The sequence below is a fragment of the Carlito syrichta genome, unplaced genomic scaffold (assembly GCF_000164805.1).
Source record: "Carlito syrichta isolate Samal-C Ts95f unplaced genomic scaffold, Tarsius_syrichta-2.0.1 Scaffold106899, whole genome shotgun sequence".
Taxonomy (NCBI): Eukaryota; Metazoa; Chordata; class Mammalia; order Primates; family Tarsiidae; genus Carlito; species Carlito syrichta.
Window position 1 is genome coordinate 78,092 of NW_007050995.1, and position 18,135 is coordinate 96,226.

General features: G+C 40.0%; 2 protein-coding genes across 2 annotated transcripts in view; one reads left to right on the forward strand and one right to left on the reverse strand.

Annotated features, from left to right (window-relative positions):
* Positions 1-8,491, reverse strand: part of TMEM68 (transmembrane protein 68) — a 42,553-nt gene extending 34,062 nt beyond the window's left edge. The window contains exon 1 of the mRNA XM_008067490.1: positions 8,349-8,491. The gene's annotated coding sequence lies outside the window, so the exon portion shown is untranslated. The remainder of the gene's footprint in view (positions 1-8,348) is intronic.
* A 153-nt stretch (positions 8,492-8,644) lies between these two features.
* Positions 8,645-18,135, forward strand: part of TGS1 (trimethylguanosine synthase 1) — a 42,458-nt gene continuing 32,967 nt past the window's right edge. The window contains exons 1-4 of the mRNA XM_008067499.2: positions 8,645-8,828; positions 13,279-13,343; positions 15,296-15,468; positions 16,088-16,907. Of these exons, the coding sequence (XP_008065690.1) occupies positions 8,725-8,828; positions 13,279-13,343; positions 15,296-15,468; positions 16,088-16,907 (1,162 nt within the window). The 5' untranslated portion in view covers positions 8,645-8,724. The remainder of the gene's footprint in view (positions 8,829-13,278; positions 13,344-15,295; positions 15,469-16,087; positions 16,908-18,135) is intronic.

Genomic DNA, 18,135 nt, shown 5'->3' on the forward strand with positions numbered 1-18,135 from the left:
GAAGGCTGAGGCAGAAGGATCACCGGAGCCCAGTGGGTTGAGGCTGCGGTGGCCGGGAGCGGCCACTGACTCCAGTCTGGGAGACAGAGTGAGACTCCAACTCAAAAAAAAAAAAAAACAAATTATACTCACGCTAATACTGCTTTAATGAGGCCAACTCCATGTACTGTTTAGTATCACTATATAAATCTCCACCTAGGTTTGTTTTTTTTAACAGAACTATAAAAAGCTTTGCTTCTTGGGAGAAAAAGTAAGACCACATGTAATTGACTAAGTTTTTTTTTAGTAACTTTACCAGATAAGCTGAGGGTCAAATCTGATATTCAATAATAAAGTTATATTAGCCCATGACCATATTTTCCTACATAAAACTTCCTTCTTTCATTCATATTTTCTCTGGTTCTGATTCTATACTTAGAGCTATTTTATCATTATTCCAGACTATATAATCTTAATGAAAATTATCTCAAATCCTTTGTGGCTGAGGCAAGAAACCAATAAATGAAAGAAAAAGTTGAAAGAAGAGGAAGAGACATACACATAAAGGCAATTATATGTTGTTTTTATCCCAAGATTTTCTTGCTAACAGGGCATCAGCAGGGCATGCACTTTGACTTGTTCTCTCAGAGATGGAAGATTCTGTTTAATTTCCTTCTAACAGCATTTACTTGTAAGAAATCTGACCCCGTTAAGGTAACAGAAGGTGAACACAGCACACATTACGCTGCAACCTGGGCTTTATTTACATCATATTCTAATCAATCAACCTAAAGAGTCAAACACAACAATTATAATCTACCTGTGTTTGATCATTTAGAATGCAGCATAGCAAAATTTAGTGCTTTTTAAATCAGAGCTTTTTCCACTAGAATGGCTTTAACCCTCCCCCCCAAAAAATGAAAAATAGAAGGTGTTAATGATGATATAGAAAAATCAGAACTTCATAAACTACTGGTGGGAATGTAAAATGGTACAGTTGCTATGGAAATCAGTTTGGCATTCCCTCAAAAAGTCTAACAGAGTTACCATAAGACCCAGCAATTCTACTCCTAGGTTTATATCCAAAAGGACTGAAAACATACTTTCACACAAAAATTTTTAAACAAATGTTCACAGTAGCATTATTCACAATAGCCAAGAAGTGAAAACAACTGACGAATTGTTGAAATGTGGTATATCCATACAACACAATACCATCTGGTCATAAAAAAGGATGAAATACTTGGTTCACACCCCAACATGGAAAAACCTTGAAAACATCATGCCAAGCGAAAAAAAGCTGGACACAAAAGCAGTAGATTGCATGATTCCATTACGTGAAACACCCAGAACAGGCTCATCCACGGAGACAAAAAAGCAGTGGTTTGCCAGGGCAGAAGGAGGGGAGAACAAAGAGTGACCGCTAAAGGAAAAAACAGGTATCTTCAGGATAATGAAAATGTTCTGAACTTAGATAGTAGTAATGGTTGCACCTTGTAAATATACTAAAAAACACTGAGCTGTATACACTTTAAAATGGTGATTGTTGCTGTGAATTATACCTCAATTTAAAAAGAGCTTGTAAATAATATTAATAAATCAACAAAACTTATTATCACTCCTCATACGTGTTAAAAACAGCTTTTCCTTAAGTCTAAAAACCAAACAACATTTTGATGCTCTGACCCTAGCCATGTGTAGGAACCCTAACCACAAATGGTCATTCAACCTTGATTTGGATTTAAACACTTTCAGAACAAAAACTCAAATGGAGTTCCTTTCTTCTTCAACACCAAACACTGAACAACTAAAAACGTCTTCCTCATACTTACATCACTGTAACTTTTCCCTAATGGGTCTAGTTCTGTACCACAGAACCTCTTCCATTAAACAACCTCTTAAGTTTCAGATAAGCTTCCATGAACTGCAAAATCCCCTTTTCTAGTCAGCATTCCTATCTTTCAAACACTCCACAGACTCTGGTTTCTTAACCTTTCACCACTCAGGTCACTCCCTGTGACTGTCTCCAGCTGATACTGACTGAGAAGACTATGTAGAGTAACTCCTGTGCCTCAGTTTGCTAAGATCTGTAAAACTGTGATAATAATATTGTCTACCCCGTAGGATTACCCTGATTAAATGTGCTACTCTGTGTAAAAGCCTAGAAGAATGCCAGACATGTTAACAGGTGCTATATGTTTGCTATCGCTCTCTCTAATAGAAGCTAAGACCACAGTAGCTTTCTGAGTAGCTCTATCATGATACCAACTCATTCAGCTAAAAATGTGCTACTCTTTTCTACCACTCTAAACCTGTACTTGAAAAAGGAGTCTTTGAGCCCAGCAAATAAAATTCTTTATTAACTTTCATGTTTCAAGACATAGCCCACTCTTTCAGTCTGTTTCAGGAACACAGTAGATAACACGAGTGGGCTCTGGAGCCAGACTGCATAAACCAGAACACTGGCTTTACAACCTTAAGCAAGTTATACTTCTAAAAATGGAGGTGATCATTCATTTTATAAAGATCTGTTGAGGGCTGGGCACAGTGGCTCATGCCTGTAATTCCAGTACTTTGGGAGACCGAGGTGGGAGGACTGCTTGAGCCCAGGGGTTTGAGACCAGTCTAGGCAACACAGTTAGACCCTGCCTCCTCAAAAAATTCAAAAAATCAGATGGGCATGGTGGCACACGCCTGTAGTCCCAGATACTTAGGAAGTTGAGGCAGTAGGAAACACCTAAGCCCAGGAGGTCGAGGCTGTGGGGAAAAAAGCCAATCTCGTACCACTGTACTTTAGCTTAGGTGACAGAGTAAGACCCTAACTCAAAAAAAAAACAAAAAACTATTTAGCCTCCACTATGTACCAAGCATTTCCCTAGCAGTAAATAGTGAATAAAACCAAGTCCACAACCTCAAGTGGCTTACATTCTAGAGTGGGAGACAACAAAGAACTAGTAAATATATACTAGGTCAGGTAACGACCGGGTACTGTGGAGAAGGATAAACAGCAAGGTAAGAAGACTATGGAGCTCTGTGGCAGGCAAGGGGGTGAGAGAAGGAGCTTGCTATGTGACGTAGGGTGGTGTGGGAGGGCCTCTTTGAAAGGAATATTTGAGAGGAAACCTGAGAAAGTAAGAGAGCAAACCATGTGAATACCTGGGGGAAGATAATTCCTGGGCTAAACGAACGGCAAGTGCCAAAGATGTGTGCTTGGTGTTGCCCGAGGAACAGAAAAGAAGCTGAGAATGTGAGTGACGGGCAGAGCAGTCATACATGGACTAGAGAGGAAGCACTGTAGAGCTTCGCAGGCCAGCTTTTATCAGCGTGAGATGGAAAAGGCATCAGAAGGTTCTGAGTGGAAGGGTGGGATTGCCTGATTTGGGTTTAAGTGCTGTCGTGATGAGAATACGCTGCAGAGGGAGCAAAGAAGAAGGTACTGCAATAACTGAGATGAGTCGTGAAAGTGGCTTGGGTGAGTCTGGTAGAGAGGATGGTCAGTCTCTGGATCTATTTTGATGACAATGCCAACAGAATTTGCTGTGGATGGGTGTCCAGTGTGAGAAAGAGAAAGAAGTCTGGGATGGCTACTCGGTTTCTTTGGCAACCTGTGTTTGTATCATGAGAGGCTCTAGCACTTAATAATTATGTGACTTAGCAAGTTACTTAGTATCTTCTTGCTTCAGTTTCTTCATCTGTAAAATGGAGATAACAACATCTACCTAGTGAGACTGTCATGAAGATTAATGTTTAAAAAAAAAAAAAGCTTTAAACAAGTATTGCTATCATCATCGTCTTTATTAATAGCTTGCTTGTGAAAAAATGGAGTTGCAGGGAGAACAGGTTTTAGAGTGGGACTGCCATCAGAAATTCAGTTTTAAATAGATTAAGTTTAAAATATCTACTGGACATCCAAATAAAGATAGTAAACGGGGAGTTGGACATCAGCAGAGACTAGCAGGTAAGTCAGGGTTAGAGAAATTAATCTGGAAATGGGTAGCATATAGACAGTTATTAAAACCGTGAAACCAAGGAAGATCCCTCTGGGAGTGAATATACGGTAAAAGAGTTTCCAGGACTGAGCCTTGAGGCACCCAACATTTTAGAAGTTGGGAAGACAATGACGAGCCACTTCCTCCTTCCAGAAGTAGCATCCTGGAAGTCAAAGTAAAAAAGTGTTTCAAGAAGGGAAGGAGGTTCAGCTGTTTTATATGCTGTTAGGAAGTCTAATAAAATAAGGAATGATAATTGATTATTGGATTTTACAATATAGATGACACTGGTAGGCCCTGATTAGCAGCTATTTTGGTACAGAGGAAATAAAAGTGAAGTAAGTTCAGGAAAGAATGGGAGGAAATTAAAACATCAAATATGAACAACTCAAAAAAGAGCAGAGAAGCAGATGAGTATCTAGAAGGAAACGTAGGTCAGTAGTTCATTGTTGTTGCTGCTATTGTTTTAAGATGGGAGAAAATACAGCAGTTTTTAATGTCAGTGATCAAGCAACAATGGGCCAGTGAGAAATGGATGATGCATGAGAGGAGACCCCTAACTTAGGGCCGCGTCCTTAACTGGGCCAAAGGGGACACAACACAGTACACAGGAAAGTGGGTGGCCCGAAGAAGTTTGTGCCAGACACTCTTCTAGACACTGTATCCAGAATAAATTTATTCTAGATATATCAATAAATAAAGTAGTTACCTGATAAAACATGTAAAACACTTAGAATACTACCTGGTACATTGGAGGCACCTAATAAATGCTGGTTAAATATAGATCTGAACTGTGTTCATCTAAATCTATAATAAAAATATGAATCAGGACAATGTCCTTGACTCACTTCAAGTAAAGGGTTAATAAAAAAAACAATATCCTAAAGCCCATTATTACAGGAGTCTGAATAACATGCTTCTGAGTTGATAAAATATAGTAGTACTTCTGATAATGAGTATCTTTTAAAACTCAATGAGTGCAACACCTTAATTGTGCAGATAAAGATTAAACACAAAAAGCCACTTACTCAAAATTATTAAGTTAATTCAGTGAAAGGTCAAAAGCTAAAATTAAAACCTCATTCTCCTATCTCCTATTAAAACCTAGTCTGGTTTCCATTATACTTTCTTGGATAGATTTCTTTTTTTCTCTTGGCAGAATGGTTGAAAATATTAAGACTGCAATTTCCGTCTTCCCTATACTTCTGCCTGGCTCTTCCCCTCTCCCCTCAAATTTACTATAGGATGTACCTGACTACTTACCATTTTACATTAATCCAATAAAAACTATATGCATTAAAAAATGCTTTTGGGGTGCCAGGCACAGTGGATCACACCTATAATCCCAGCAATTTGGGAGGCCAAGGCAGGAGGATTGCTTGAGCCCAAGAGTTCAAGGCCAGCTTGGGTAACAGTGAGACCTCATCCCTATTTATATACACACAAACACACACACACATACATACTTACATATATGCATGCTTTGGAGAAGATATAATATTTTAGTTAGCAAAATTCAAGGTTATTTTTTACCCCTTCCCCCCCAAAAAACTACAGTTAAGACACCCTTATGCATCACATATAAAGTATCTTCATTTCTCCATTGGAAATCACATAACTCTTGTAAGACGTTGACAAGCTGAAATATCACCATCACCATACTGATACTGCTGGTGAAGACATAAGGAATGTTTACTATTATGGACCTTATAGATGTTTAAATTCGGAGTATTTCAATAAATAATAAATCAGAACAGAAAACATTGTTTTCTACAAAATCTTAAGAAAGTATATCTATTTTAAGCAGCCATTACCAGTAATTTTTCTTTTTTAGTTTTGGGAAACGTTGTTGTTGTTATTGTGGTTTTTAAGTTGGAGTCTCACTCTGTTGCCCAGACAGGAGTGCAGGGGCACGCTCACAACCACCACAGCCTCTACCTGCTGGGTTCAGGTGATCCTTCTACCTCAGCCTTCCAAGTAGCCAGAACTACAGGTGCATGCTACCATTCCCAGATAGTTTTTTTTTTATTTATTGTAGAGATGAGATCTCACCATGTTGCCCAGGTTGGTCTCTAACCAGCGGTCTCAGGCAGTCCTCTCACCTAGGCCTCCCAAAGTGCTAGGATTATAGACTTGAGCCACCATGCCTAGCCAGAGTTACATTGTAATCACTGTATAGATATTTTGTATTCTGAGATGCTAATTTTTTTTTTTTTTTAAAGAGGCAGGGTCTCACTACGTTGCAGGCTAGTCTTGACCTCCTGACCTCAAGCAATCCACCTTAGCCTCCCAAAGTGATATGTTAATTTAACACAAGGTATTTCTTTCATGTTACTACAGAGTTATTGTAATGATTATTTTTAAGAGCTCCCTAATATTCCAATTACATCTTCTTCATAGATAATGTATAGAAACTTGAATGTGTAGATGAAATAAAATAGTATTCTAATTATAGCATTAAGACAGTATGATAATATAATGTGCTTAGAAAAAGGAATTTAGTTACAATATTATGTCCAGTTTCTTGCCTTTGAGGTAAGGTATTGAAATTGTAATAATCTTAATTAGTATGAGAATCACCTCTCTTCCCTCCTCCCCCTCCCTGTCTTTCTCCTCCTCCTCTTCGTTTTTAATAGAGACAGGGTCTGGCTCTGTCACCCAGGTTGAAGAGCAGTGACCCGATCACAGCTCACTGAAGCCCTGAACTCCTGGGCTCAAGTGATCCTCCTGCCTTAGCCTCCTGTGCAGCTGGGACTACAGGCGCAAGCCATCACCCAAATAATTCTTGAATTTTTATTTTTTAGTAGAGATGAGGTCTTGCTGTATTGCTCAAGCTGGTCTCAAACTCCTGGCCTCAAGTGATCCTCCTGCCTCAGCTTCCCAAAATGCTGGAATACAGACAAGAGCCACCATGCCCAGCCCCATTTTACTTTCAAGATACAAGCCACATTGAAAACGTTCTGCAAATGCCAACTGAAATAAATACTCACGGAAATACAAATTTTTCCCTTTTCCTTTTTGCATATTTAATAACGGTTTAAGAGTGGCACGACACTCAATTTTAATGAATAAGGATTCCACTTCAAAGCAGGAATAAAGTTGCAGTTTAATATTTCAGCCAAGATATCTGGCAAACCCAATCCTTTCATCTTTAAAACAACACCTTTTAGATTTCAAGTTTCAACTTAAAATTCTAGTATGAATTACCTCTCAAAATTTTTGTTGTCGTTATTTTTTAATCCTTCAACGTCCGGCTACAATCTTCCACTCTCTTTCATAACTACTGTTCTACCCTTATTTTCTTAATCCACCTATTCACCCCCAAATTATTGCACATCTGTACTGCATATTTGTAACTCTGCAGCAGTCGCACCTTCTTGAAACATTAAAACCAGCATACCTCCGCCCTCAAACCAGGGCAGCAGTACAGATATGGGAATAAACATTTGAAAATTAACCTTCTATGTCCACCCACTCGCCAATGCGGCCAAAATACTGGTGACGATTCAAACTGTCTAAAGTTCTAAAGAAGAACCAAAGCTATTTCGGCAATTAGCAGCTCAAACCACTTCCTAACCGCCCAACTTTTAAGTCGGAAGTTGGAAGCTGCCTGCGTAGCTTCTGCGATGACCGCACCCCCAATGCCCACTGCCTTTTTCCCATCCAGCAGTGCTGATCCACTCTTCTCTGATGTGCACACGTGCCATTTTTCTTACTGGATAATTAGCAGCTTGAAGCCAAAGCCCTTTCCATAGGCTGCAATCCCCAAGGTCCAACGCAGTGCCCAGGGCCTGCAAGATCTGGACCGACTCTAACTATGAATAGGACAAACGAAAGGTTCGACATGCCTTGCTTCATGGAGTCCTTTCAGCAGCCCGACGAAGTAAGTTGCTATGCATCGTTCCCATTTTACAGACGATCAAAGTCGCGCCAAGGTCTCCAAGCCTGACACGTCCGGATGCAAACGCTCTCAGCCACGCCCCCCACCCTCCAGGTCCCCGCATACCTCCCTCAGGCTTCTGCACACAGGAGACTCGAACTGGGTCCCGGAATCCGGGAAACCACCGGGCAAGGCTTGAGGCCTCGGGTGAGGCTGGAGACGCCTCGCCCCACCAAGTTTAGGTGAGACCCGCCGAGCGGGAGCTTTAGAGAGCGAGGGGGGCGCAGGGCGTGGAGGACAGGCTCGCTGTGGCCCAGGGGAGGTAGGACCTCTCCGCCCTGCCGTTCTCGCGCCCCACCCGGACCCCGAGCCCGGCGGGAAGCCGAGTCCGCCCGCTCGGGAACTCCAGGGCGGCCCCCGAGAGACGGAACGCGCGGCCTTCACCGCCCCCCACCCCGTGGGACCCGATGCCGGCCGGGGGAGCTCGGGGACCGACGCACCTCGGACTCAGGAGGGGGCAGGGGCAGCTCTAACCCTCAAACGGCGGCTGGAGTTCTTCGGCGGCTCAGGGGCCGAGAGAGGCGGACAGGTGTGCGCGACGGGCTTCCTCCCGAGCCACCTGGGAGGACGATGCCAAGCGGCGGCGGCAGCCCGGGCCGCGTTGCGTGGGACACCGCCCGACGCCCCGCCCCTTCCCGTGGCCTCCCGGAGCCACTTCCGGTGGCGGGGTCCTGGCCGGCTTCTGGCGCCCACGGTCCCGGGTTTACTCCTCAACCCATCACCCGGGAGCCCCGGCGAGGCCCCGTGTCTGTCTTCAGTCCCGGAGCAGAGGCCCGGCCCGGACGGGGGACTGGAGCGCCGCGCCTGAGGGGTAAAATGTGCTGCGAGAAGTGGAGCCGCGTGGCGGAAATGCTGCTCTTCCTCGAAGACCAGGAGGAGGATTCCGGGATCCTTTGCCTTTGCTCCAGGGCATTTGTGGAGTAAGTAGTAAGAGTTCCCCCTCGTTTCCTAGCACGATCGTGACCTGGAAATGTAGGCGTTGCAGCCGTGGTTGTCACTGATCCGTGAAGCCAACCAGAGCTTTTGGTCCCGGAGTAAAGTGATGCTTAAGAAGAACAGAAACTCTTAGACATGACAGAGTGGTCGCTTCCTGCCGTTGTTCTTAAGTGGAGGACGACGTCCACCTGGTAGGCGCTTCTCCAAAAATATGGGGGCTAACGTGTGTCATTTCACGTTTACAGATTGAGGGGGCATTTAAGGATTGGGGGAAAGTGAAACGTAAAATGAAATCTCTAATGCACGTGACGTTATAAGTCAAGGTGAGTAACTTGCTTTGGTTAGTATCTTTTGTAGACCTTGACATCTAGTCTAGGGAATAGATCAAGGGACATCTGTTCGAGACCAAGTGCCCGTCATTAGAACTTTTTGCTATTTTAGATGAAGGCTTAACTTTTTTTTTTTTTTTTTTTTTTTTTTTTTTGAGATGGGTTCTTGCTGTGTTGCCTAGGCTGATCTGGAATGCCTGAGCTCAGCAATCCTCCCATCTCGGCCTCCCAGAGTACTGGGAATACAGGTGTGAGCCACCACACTTCGCCAAAGGCTTAACTATTCACATCAGTTTCTGAGATTTGTTTATTTGAGGGAAATGTTTGTTTCAGGTAAAAAATGCCCTGCATGGAAAATGACTGGTGTGTAGGGGGGAAAATGACAAGAGAATCGGATTCTAGGGATTTTTTTCTTTATATTAAATGTGTGGGGTAGGGCATTTAAACCTTTTTCTTTTTCATTTCTAAAACAAATATATTTATCCTAATCTCACCAAGTCTTGTGGAAGTAAATTTTAGGTGGTAAACTTTTAATATAGCTTAATGTAGTAGAAGTTGGAAAGAATTCTTTTTCATCATGTGTTTTGTGTAGTAATCTGAAAATTAACCCAAAAAGGAAGTTAAACACCATGTGATCTTTAATGCGAAAAATGTCGTCTGGCCGAGCTTAGTGGCTCACGCCTGCAATCCCAGCACTTTGAGAAGTGCAGGCCGGGGCATTGTTGGAGACTACCTAGGCGACATAGTAAGACCTTGTCTCTATAAAAATAAAATTAACCAGATGCGGTGGCACACACCTGAAGTCCTAACTACTTAGGAGGCTGAGGCAGGAGAACTGTTTGAGCCTAGGAGTTCAAGGCTGCGGTGAGCTCTAATTGCACACTGCACTCCAGCCTGGTTGACAGAACAAGACCCTGTCTCTAGAGAAAAGAAAAGAAAGAGAGGAAAGGGAAAGGGAGGGAAGGGGTTGATTCTCATACTAAATAAGATTGCACAGCCAGGCTCGGTGGCTCAGCCTGTAATCCCGCGCCTTTGGGAGGCTGAGGTGAGTGAATTGCTTGAGCGCGTGGGTTTGAGACCCGCCCTGGCAACTTGATGAGACCTCATCTCTACAATAAGTCAAAAAAATTAGACGGGCGTGGTAGCGCGCCCCTGTAGTTCCAGGTACTCGGAAGGCTGAGGCGGAAGGATCGCCGGAGCCCAGCAGGTCGAGGCTGCGGTGGCCGGGAGCGGCCACTGCACTCCAGTCTGGGTGTCAGAGTGAGACTCAAAAAAACACAAAAAAACAAAAACAAAAGATTGCAACACCTCACCTCAAAGGCAAAAAACAGGACCTAATATCATAACTAATTTCTATTTTCTAAAGCCATTGTAGTTACATACTGCTTTAATGCTATAGAGTACTATTCTATTTCATCTACACATTCAAGTTTCTATACATTGTATGAAGAAGATTTAATTAGAATGTCATTATGATGACTTTGTAGTAACAGGAGAAAAGATCCTTGTGTTACATTACCATATCAGGATACACAATGTCTACACAGTAATTACAATTAATATAGAAATTGCATGTGTTTGTGTAGAAAGCCCAGAATAAAACAAGAACGTGCTGAAATGGTGAGGCTGTTGATTTTTTTGTTAGTTGCTCGTGTTGTATTTTTTTTAAAAAACTTGCTTTAATTATTTAATTTTTAGATAATTTATTTTGAAATAATTTCAGACTTAGAAGAATAATTCAAAGAAGTCCTTTATTCTCCTCACCCAGATTTACCAACTGTCAGCAATTCACTGCATTTGCTCCGTCTATGCCACTCCATAGGTATATATAAATATGCACAAAATCATTAGTCTTTTTCTCAACCATTTGAGAGCAAGCTGCAAGCATGACTGTAAATACTCCATTGTGTATTTCCCCAAAACAAGGCTGTTCTGCATAATCACTGTAGTGAATTCAAATTCAGATTTCCCCAACTTGCCCAACAGTGTGTCTCCTTTCTGACCCAGAAATTCTCATAGGAAACTGTCATATTAATGACAGTTACTTATGTCTTGGCAGTCTCCTCCAACCTGGAAAGATTCCTCATCCTCTTAGAAGCTATATTCTAAGTTTCATGTCATAACACTCTGTAACCTGGATCCGTCTGATGTTTCATCAGGGACACAATTGGGTCATGCCTTGGCAGAAATGCCACAGAAATGATGCTATGCCTGGCTCTGTATGACTTCAGGAGGCAATTTATATAGACAGCATGCCACCACAGGTGATGTTACTGACTGCTAGTTTTCTCTCCTGTAAAGTAACAGTGGTTCCCTTTGTATTAGTCAGTATGTGGTGGGGGCATATTCCAATGTTACACCAGTAACCTGTTTTTCAATAAACGCACAAACCTTATCTTTAATTGACAGCTTCCGTCTGAATCACCTGCCTCTGAAGGTTAACAAGGAATAGTTCTTGTCTACTTCGTTCTTTTGCATTTATTTTAGCATTCTGTAAGGAGTTCTTTCCCTTCTCTCCCACATATTTTATTCATTTGTTTATGTTAAAAAGAACTCTGGATTCTTAGTTTGTTAGTGAGTTGTAGTCCATTGCTGTCATATTTATTTTAGTGCTCATATTGTCTCAGATTTGACCAGTGGGGGATTCTTTGAGGTGGCTCCTGTGTCCTTTAGATGTCTCCAACGTTCTTTGAGTGCTCCCTTTATGGTATAACATGTCCCAGGCTTATCTTTTACAGTTCATGCTCCAACCTGGAACTGCCATTTATCCTAAGCACCATGATTCCTTCAGTGGAGAATGGTATTTTGAAATCAAAAGTGGGGTGCTCGTATGTGCTTATTGCTCCTGTAATCTCTCAGTAGCAGAGTTAGGCAGTGTATATATGTATTTTGCATACATACGTGAATATGTATATGTGTGTGCGTACATACATATATACACATACATAACATATTTAAAACCATTTTTTTATATCTACAGTGTATATAAATTTAAATGCCGCAAATTGATAATAATACGTTTAGGGTTGGCATAACACCTTAGCGTTCTTTCTAGGCTTCCTTGTTTTTTGATGCCGTGTCTTGAACCCACCTTGTTTTTAAACCCTCAGCAAGAAGAATCTTGGCCATCATCCTCAATACTAAATTCTAGTATTTCTTGTTTCTTGTTGTAAACAACTTGAAACCATACCGGTCCTCTCCTCCATCTGACACCTCCTGCCACATATCCTTGGGTGCTGGTGAACATAATACCAATGCCCTCGGTGCAGCTCCTGCTCCCTACCCCCTATGCCCATGTTCTTGGGTAGTCCTTGGGCATACTAAATCCCATTGGCGTGTCATCCCCTTCCTGTTCACCTGCTGAGTCACTTTGACCTACTGTACGTTTCATAAAGTATCCCCCAGAAAGAAACATTAAGTTATGAAATAAATGAGGTACACAAGAATTTTGTTTTATTAAATTTATTGTAACTCAGTAATGTTAGCTGTAACTTGCGATTGGTCTTATTGTGGCAGTTACAATAAAGTTTATTACAGCTAAATGTATAGGTAGGAAGATAGTAAAAGCAAAACCTACTTTTTTTAAGTGATCTGTTAGGTTTATTTTGGTAAGCTTTGTTCAGACGATGATACCTTGTCTACTATTAACAATGGGTGGTTTGACTTACTTGCAAATAAATTAGAGTCTGCACATGGATTTATATGTGTGTAAGCTAAATATTCCCATTGTTACTTTATACTGACTTCTTACAGCCAAATTTTAGAGAACCCCTCGTTGTTTATGTATCATAAGGAAGATCAGAGTCTTTCCCAATATCCAGGAAGGATGCCACTTAGTTTTAATAATTAGTAGCTACAATGTATAAATGCTACCATGCATTTAGGCACTAAGCTACATATTTTACATATACTATCAATCTTTATAACAATTCCGTGAGAAATGTATTATTCTGTATCATAGGTGAGAAAAAAATATTAGCAGATTTCTTTTCTGTTTTGTAACCTTTTTATTAGTCTATGATGCCCTGTAGCATTTGTTTTTTTTTCCCTCCCTAAGTGTATGGCTTAATTTATTTCAACATGAACTGCTTAATTTGCTTCACAGGGATCGAAAATTGTTGAATATGGGATTAAAAGGCTACTATGTCAAAGGCAGTGGCGACAATGCAGGTAATACAGAATAAAACTATATAACCCCTTTTTTGCTAAAATTAACCAAAATGTCCTTTTAAGTTGTTGATAATTTGTGATAATATTTGTTAGCATAAAATATGATAAATAATTCTGTAATCATAGACAGTCCTTATTTCCTTTTAGAACATGGCTTTAGGATTGCTATAAAAGCAGATCTTTTATTTTTCTATAGCTCTTGTATTGACTTAACATATTTTTGCCCTGTATAGCTTTCCTTCCTAAGCTTTCATTGGACAAGGAACAGTCTGACATTAGAAGAATATATGGTTGCTTCAGAAGAATTGTATTGTATAGGCAAATGATCCAGGATAAATTCCAAGTAAACATCCGTAGTCTTTTGCCTGAAGTAAAAAGGCTGTCATCTGAGTTAACTTTCCAATAACAAATAGAGTTTGATCTGTACATTAAGCTTCTCTTCGACTCTCAGGCTTTCCTGCTTCATTTGTCCTTCCACGTAGACCTTTTATGTTTCTAGACAAGGAGAAAACTGCTGCATGGAGTTAGAAGCCCAAGTATAACGTGTCATAGTTACCTTTAAAAATCCTTTATCTATCACGATGATAGAACAAATCACTGTTTCTTCAGTTGATCACTAGATGAAATGTTTGGTTTTGTGTTTCAGTGCTATGCTGTACAAGTTGGGTTTCTATAAACACTAGGATCCCACTGAAGATAAGAAGATATATACACTATAAGAGGAACATAAAAATTTGCTTATTTATTTTCCATTTTGCTTTCTCCTTAGTTTTTGTAAGTTCATTGGATGGCATGGTGAAGAGAATCTTCTTCATTATTTAGATAGGTATCATTTTCCCTCTTTTAGGAGCCTGTTTAGTAGAATTTGCACACATGAGATTTTTTTATCTGTCTCCATTTTTGCTACACAAGACTCACTGTCCTGTTTTCTGAGATCGTCAAGTTGGAGTGCAGCTCAACATTAATTGCGTATACTAGTATGTGAAGTGATTTTTGTTATCTCACATTTTAAACAGTTAATAGAGCACCTGAATGGCATTTATTCAGTTAATGATATAATCATAACCATTATATTATATTATATTATATTATATTATATTATATTATATTATATTATATTATAAAATAACCATATTAGAAAAGGGTAAAGTTTTTTGTTGTAATAAGGTGTTTCTATAAGAGCTAGACTCAAGGAACTTGAAAGAATCTTCTAGTTCAGTGGATTTCAAACTTTTAATAACAGAACCCTTTCATTGGAATCAGTTCTTCCACCCAATATTAGGATCTAAATCTCATCTTTATCAAAGTGTTTATGAGGGACCTAAAGACGTACCTTTCACCTCTCTTATTAACAGCTCCTAAAATAACTCCACAGATCATGATTTTAAACCCACTAATTTCATTTAGTAACTTTGCTGATAAGGAATGTGAGCGTGTAAGTATTTTCTCCACAGGGCTGGGTTATACTTCCCTGTCCCCCTTACTTCCATTCTTAGTACTTTGCACACAAAGCAAGTACCCAATAAGCATACACTGAATGGGCAGCTAGAAGGATAGTGGCAGGCAGAGCCCAGACAAGAAGTTGTCTCTTGATTCTTCATTGTTTTTGTTACTAGTCCATATTACCATCAATTTTTTGTTTGTTTGTTTGTTGTGTTTTCCCTTAAAAATGGTAATATTTCAGCTGGGTGTGGTGGTTCACGCCTGTAATCCCAGAATTTTGGTAGGCCATGCCAAGAGGATTGCTAGAGCCCAAGAGTTCGAGACCAGCCTAGGCAGCATAGCGAGACCTCATGTCTACCAAAAAAAAGAAAAGAAAAATTGTAACATTTGCACACTTCTACTTGGGGCAAGTCGTGTAATTATTTTGGATCTCGGGTTCTTTAAAATGAGGATAAGAAAACCTGCCTCTGACTATTCCTTAAAACTAAGCTAACGAATGCTGTCTGTAGGACACCAGGCTGTAGAAGAAGAGGAAGGTGGTCACTCCCATGGTACGGCAGAATCACGTGACAGCAAAGGCATAGGCCTGGATGAATGTGAACTTGATTCAGAGGCTGAACTCATGAGAAGTATGGGATTGCCAATTCAGTTTGGTGGGATATCTACACATAAGAATTTTGAGGTAAGTTTTAATTTACTTTTAGTGTGTTTATTTTTTAGTGTTCTTTATCAGATATCACAAGAAATTACTTTGCATCTCAGATTAAATGCATTCATGGTTAGAACACTCTACCAATTTTTTTTTTTTTTTTAATTTAAAGATGTGGGGTACAATTCAGGATTAGGTATACGAGTGTTCATTATATTATGCAGGTACCCTTGCTGATGAGGTGTGCCCCCACCCCCTGGCAGTTTCCCACTACTCCCAATCCCTTTCTTATAGTATTATAATTATTCAAAGTCTGCTTATGAGTGAGAACATGTGGTACTCAGTTCCTTGTTTCTGTGATAGATCACTCAGTATTATAGACTTGAAGTTCATCCAAGTTGCTGCAAAGTTCATCACTCTACCTCTTTTAAGTGTAGTATTTATAAATTGCCCTACACTGCAAGTTGTGATATGTCCCTTGTATGACTTTTCCTCTTTTGAGAACTTAGATAAGAGGCACTTGTTTGTGTAGTTAAAAACAGAGCGGGGCTTTAAGAGTATTTTGTGTAGTTTAATGTCAAAATAAACTTGGAAGTGCTTCTATAGTTTATGCAGTACATTTTATATTCAAGTTATCACTTACCTGATATAGGTGTCTATGAATACTCAAAATAAAATTAAAAGAAAAAAGAAAAAGAAAAAACATCAAAAGAAGTACTTAGATGAAATTATGAGAGAATCTTGGGGAAAAGAATATGAAGAAGATGACATTTTGGCCTCAGATGATCCATCTACAGTTGAACAGTATGAAAGCACCAGAATATGTAAACTTGAAGGCAAAAAAGATATTGAAACAGAAAATCTTCCTGTTGAGAATACACTGACTCCAAAGCTAGAAGTTACAGAGACTTGGGAAAAGTATTGGAATGAATATGGAGGAGAACTATTGTGGCAAAGCTGGCAAGAAAAACATCCAAATCAAACACTATCTTCTGAACCTTGGAACTTTCCTGATATAAAGGAAGAATGGGAGCAGCATTATAGTCAACTGTATTGGTATTATTTGGAACAATTTCAGTATTGGGAAGCTCAGGGTTGGACTTTTGACGCCTCACAAAACTGTGATACAGATACTTATGCATCTAAAACAGAAGTTGACAAAAAGAAAGGTGAAAATTGCTTGAAAGTTGACTTAATATCTTTTCCATCTTCATCTACTAGAGTTGATAATGACAGCTCTGGTACAGGTGATAAAGATCATAATGAAATACTTGATGGAATTAGTAATATGACTCTGAATTCAGAGGAAGTAGAACAGAGCCAGTTAGATTCTTCTGTAAGCTGTGATGGTCAGCAGCAGCCAGATGCAGTGAGTGGCAGAAGAGAATGCCCTGCTGGTCAAAGTGAACCATGTGTTGGAGGCACCAAGAGAAGCAGCTCATCAAATAGAAGCACAGACCAACCAGCTCAGGGTAAGATTAACTGAGATTTGTTTTGCCAAGTAGTAGTAGCAAAATGAACTTACTCAGCAAAATAACTGCCACTAATCCTTTATGAAAGAGTTAAATAATACCAACTACATTTCATAGTATGATAATGGAATTATTTACTCCATTTTACTTTTCTATCACAAGTTACATATTGCCCTTTTGTACTAATGGGATTGTTTTCAGCTTTGTGCAGTGGCAGCATTGTGACCAATGAGGTTTTTCCAAGGCATGATTATTGCTAATTGAAAACTTCTCCCAATATCTCACCATGACGACTTGCAATATAGTCAGCACTGACAATTTTTGACAGTCTCTGCAGAGACTGAGTTAGAGAGAGAGAGAAAAGAAGGGAGAGGAAGTGGGGGAGGGAGGAAGTTTACATAGAATTCTCAAAACTGTCACTTTTTCCTCTTGTACCTTGGGGGCTAGTGAAGGAAAACTTGAAATCTCTTGAGAAATCTAATTTAGAGCAAACTTGCCGCTTTCACAGTTTTCCAGAGCAAATGAGTTTATAGGGGGCGTTTCAGACAGTGATAGAGCACATACGTTTGACGTTAGGCAAACCCATCATGAATCATGTGGAATTCATTTAGACAAGTCTTGCTCTATATGAGGATCTCAACAGAGCACGATATTCATTTCAGGATTCTCATCAGTAAAATATCCAGGATAAGGAACTTAGTTGATTTTTGAATAAGTGTTTGGTGAAAAAAACTCATTGTGTAAACTGGTGCCACTGTCAGGACTAGAGAAAGCAAATGAGAAGTGTGTTGAAAGAAGTTACTCAGAATAAGGTGGGATGAGAATGCTCTTGCTAGGGAGCAATTGATGACACCAGGAAGATAGGAAAAGAGGACATTTTTATGACTTGAATTTCTTAAAATCTTGGCATCTTTGATGTTTGATGCTAGAGAAATCGAATATAGGGGAACTTTCTTCTCAGCCATTTTTCTATGTGAAGCAAAATGTGTTGACCTTTACTTAACAGGTGGATTTGCTTTGCTCATCTCATCTTGCTTACCTTCATCTGGTTGAGAGTTTCTAAAGAATTGTCGATTTTTCCTTTTTTTTTTTTTCTGTATTCTTACAATAGAGCTTATCTCAATAGAATGTTCTCATTCCCTTCTGTTTTCTTTCCTTTTTCATCTGAAGTTGGTTTTTTTTTTTTGGTTTTTTTTTTTTAGTTGGAGTCTCACTTGGTCGCCCAGAC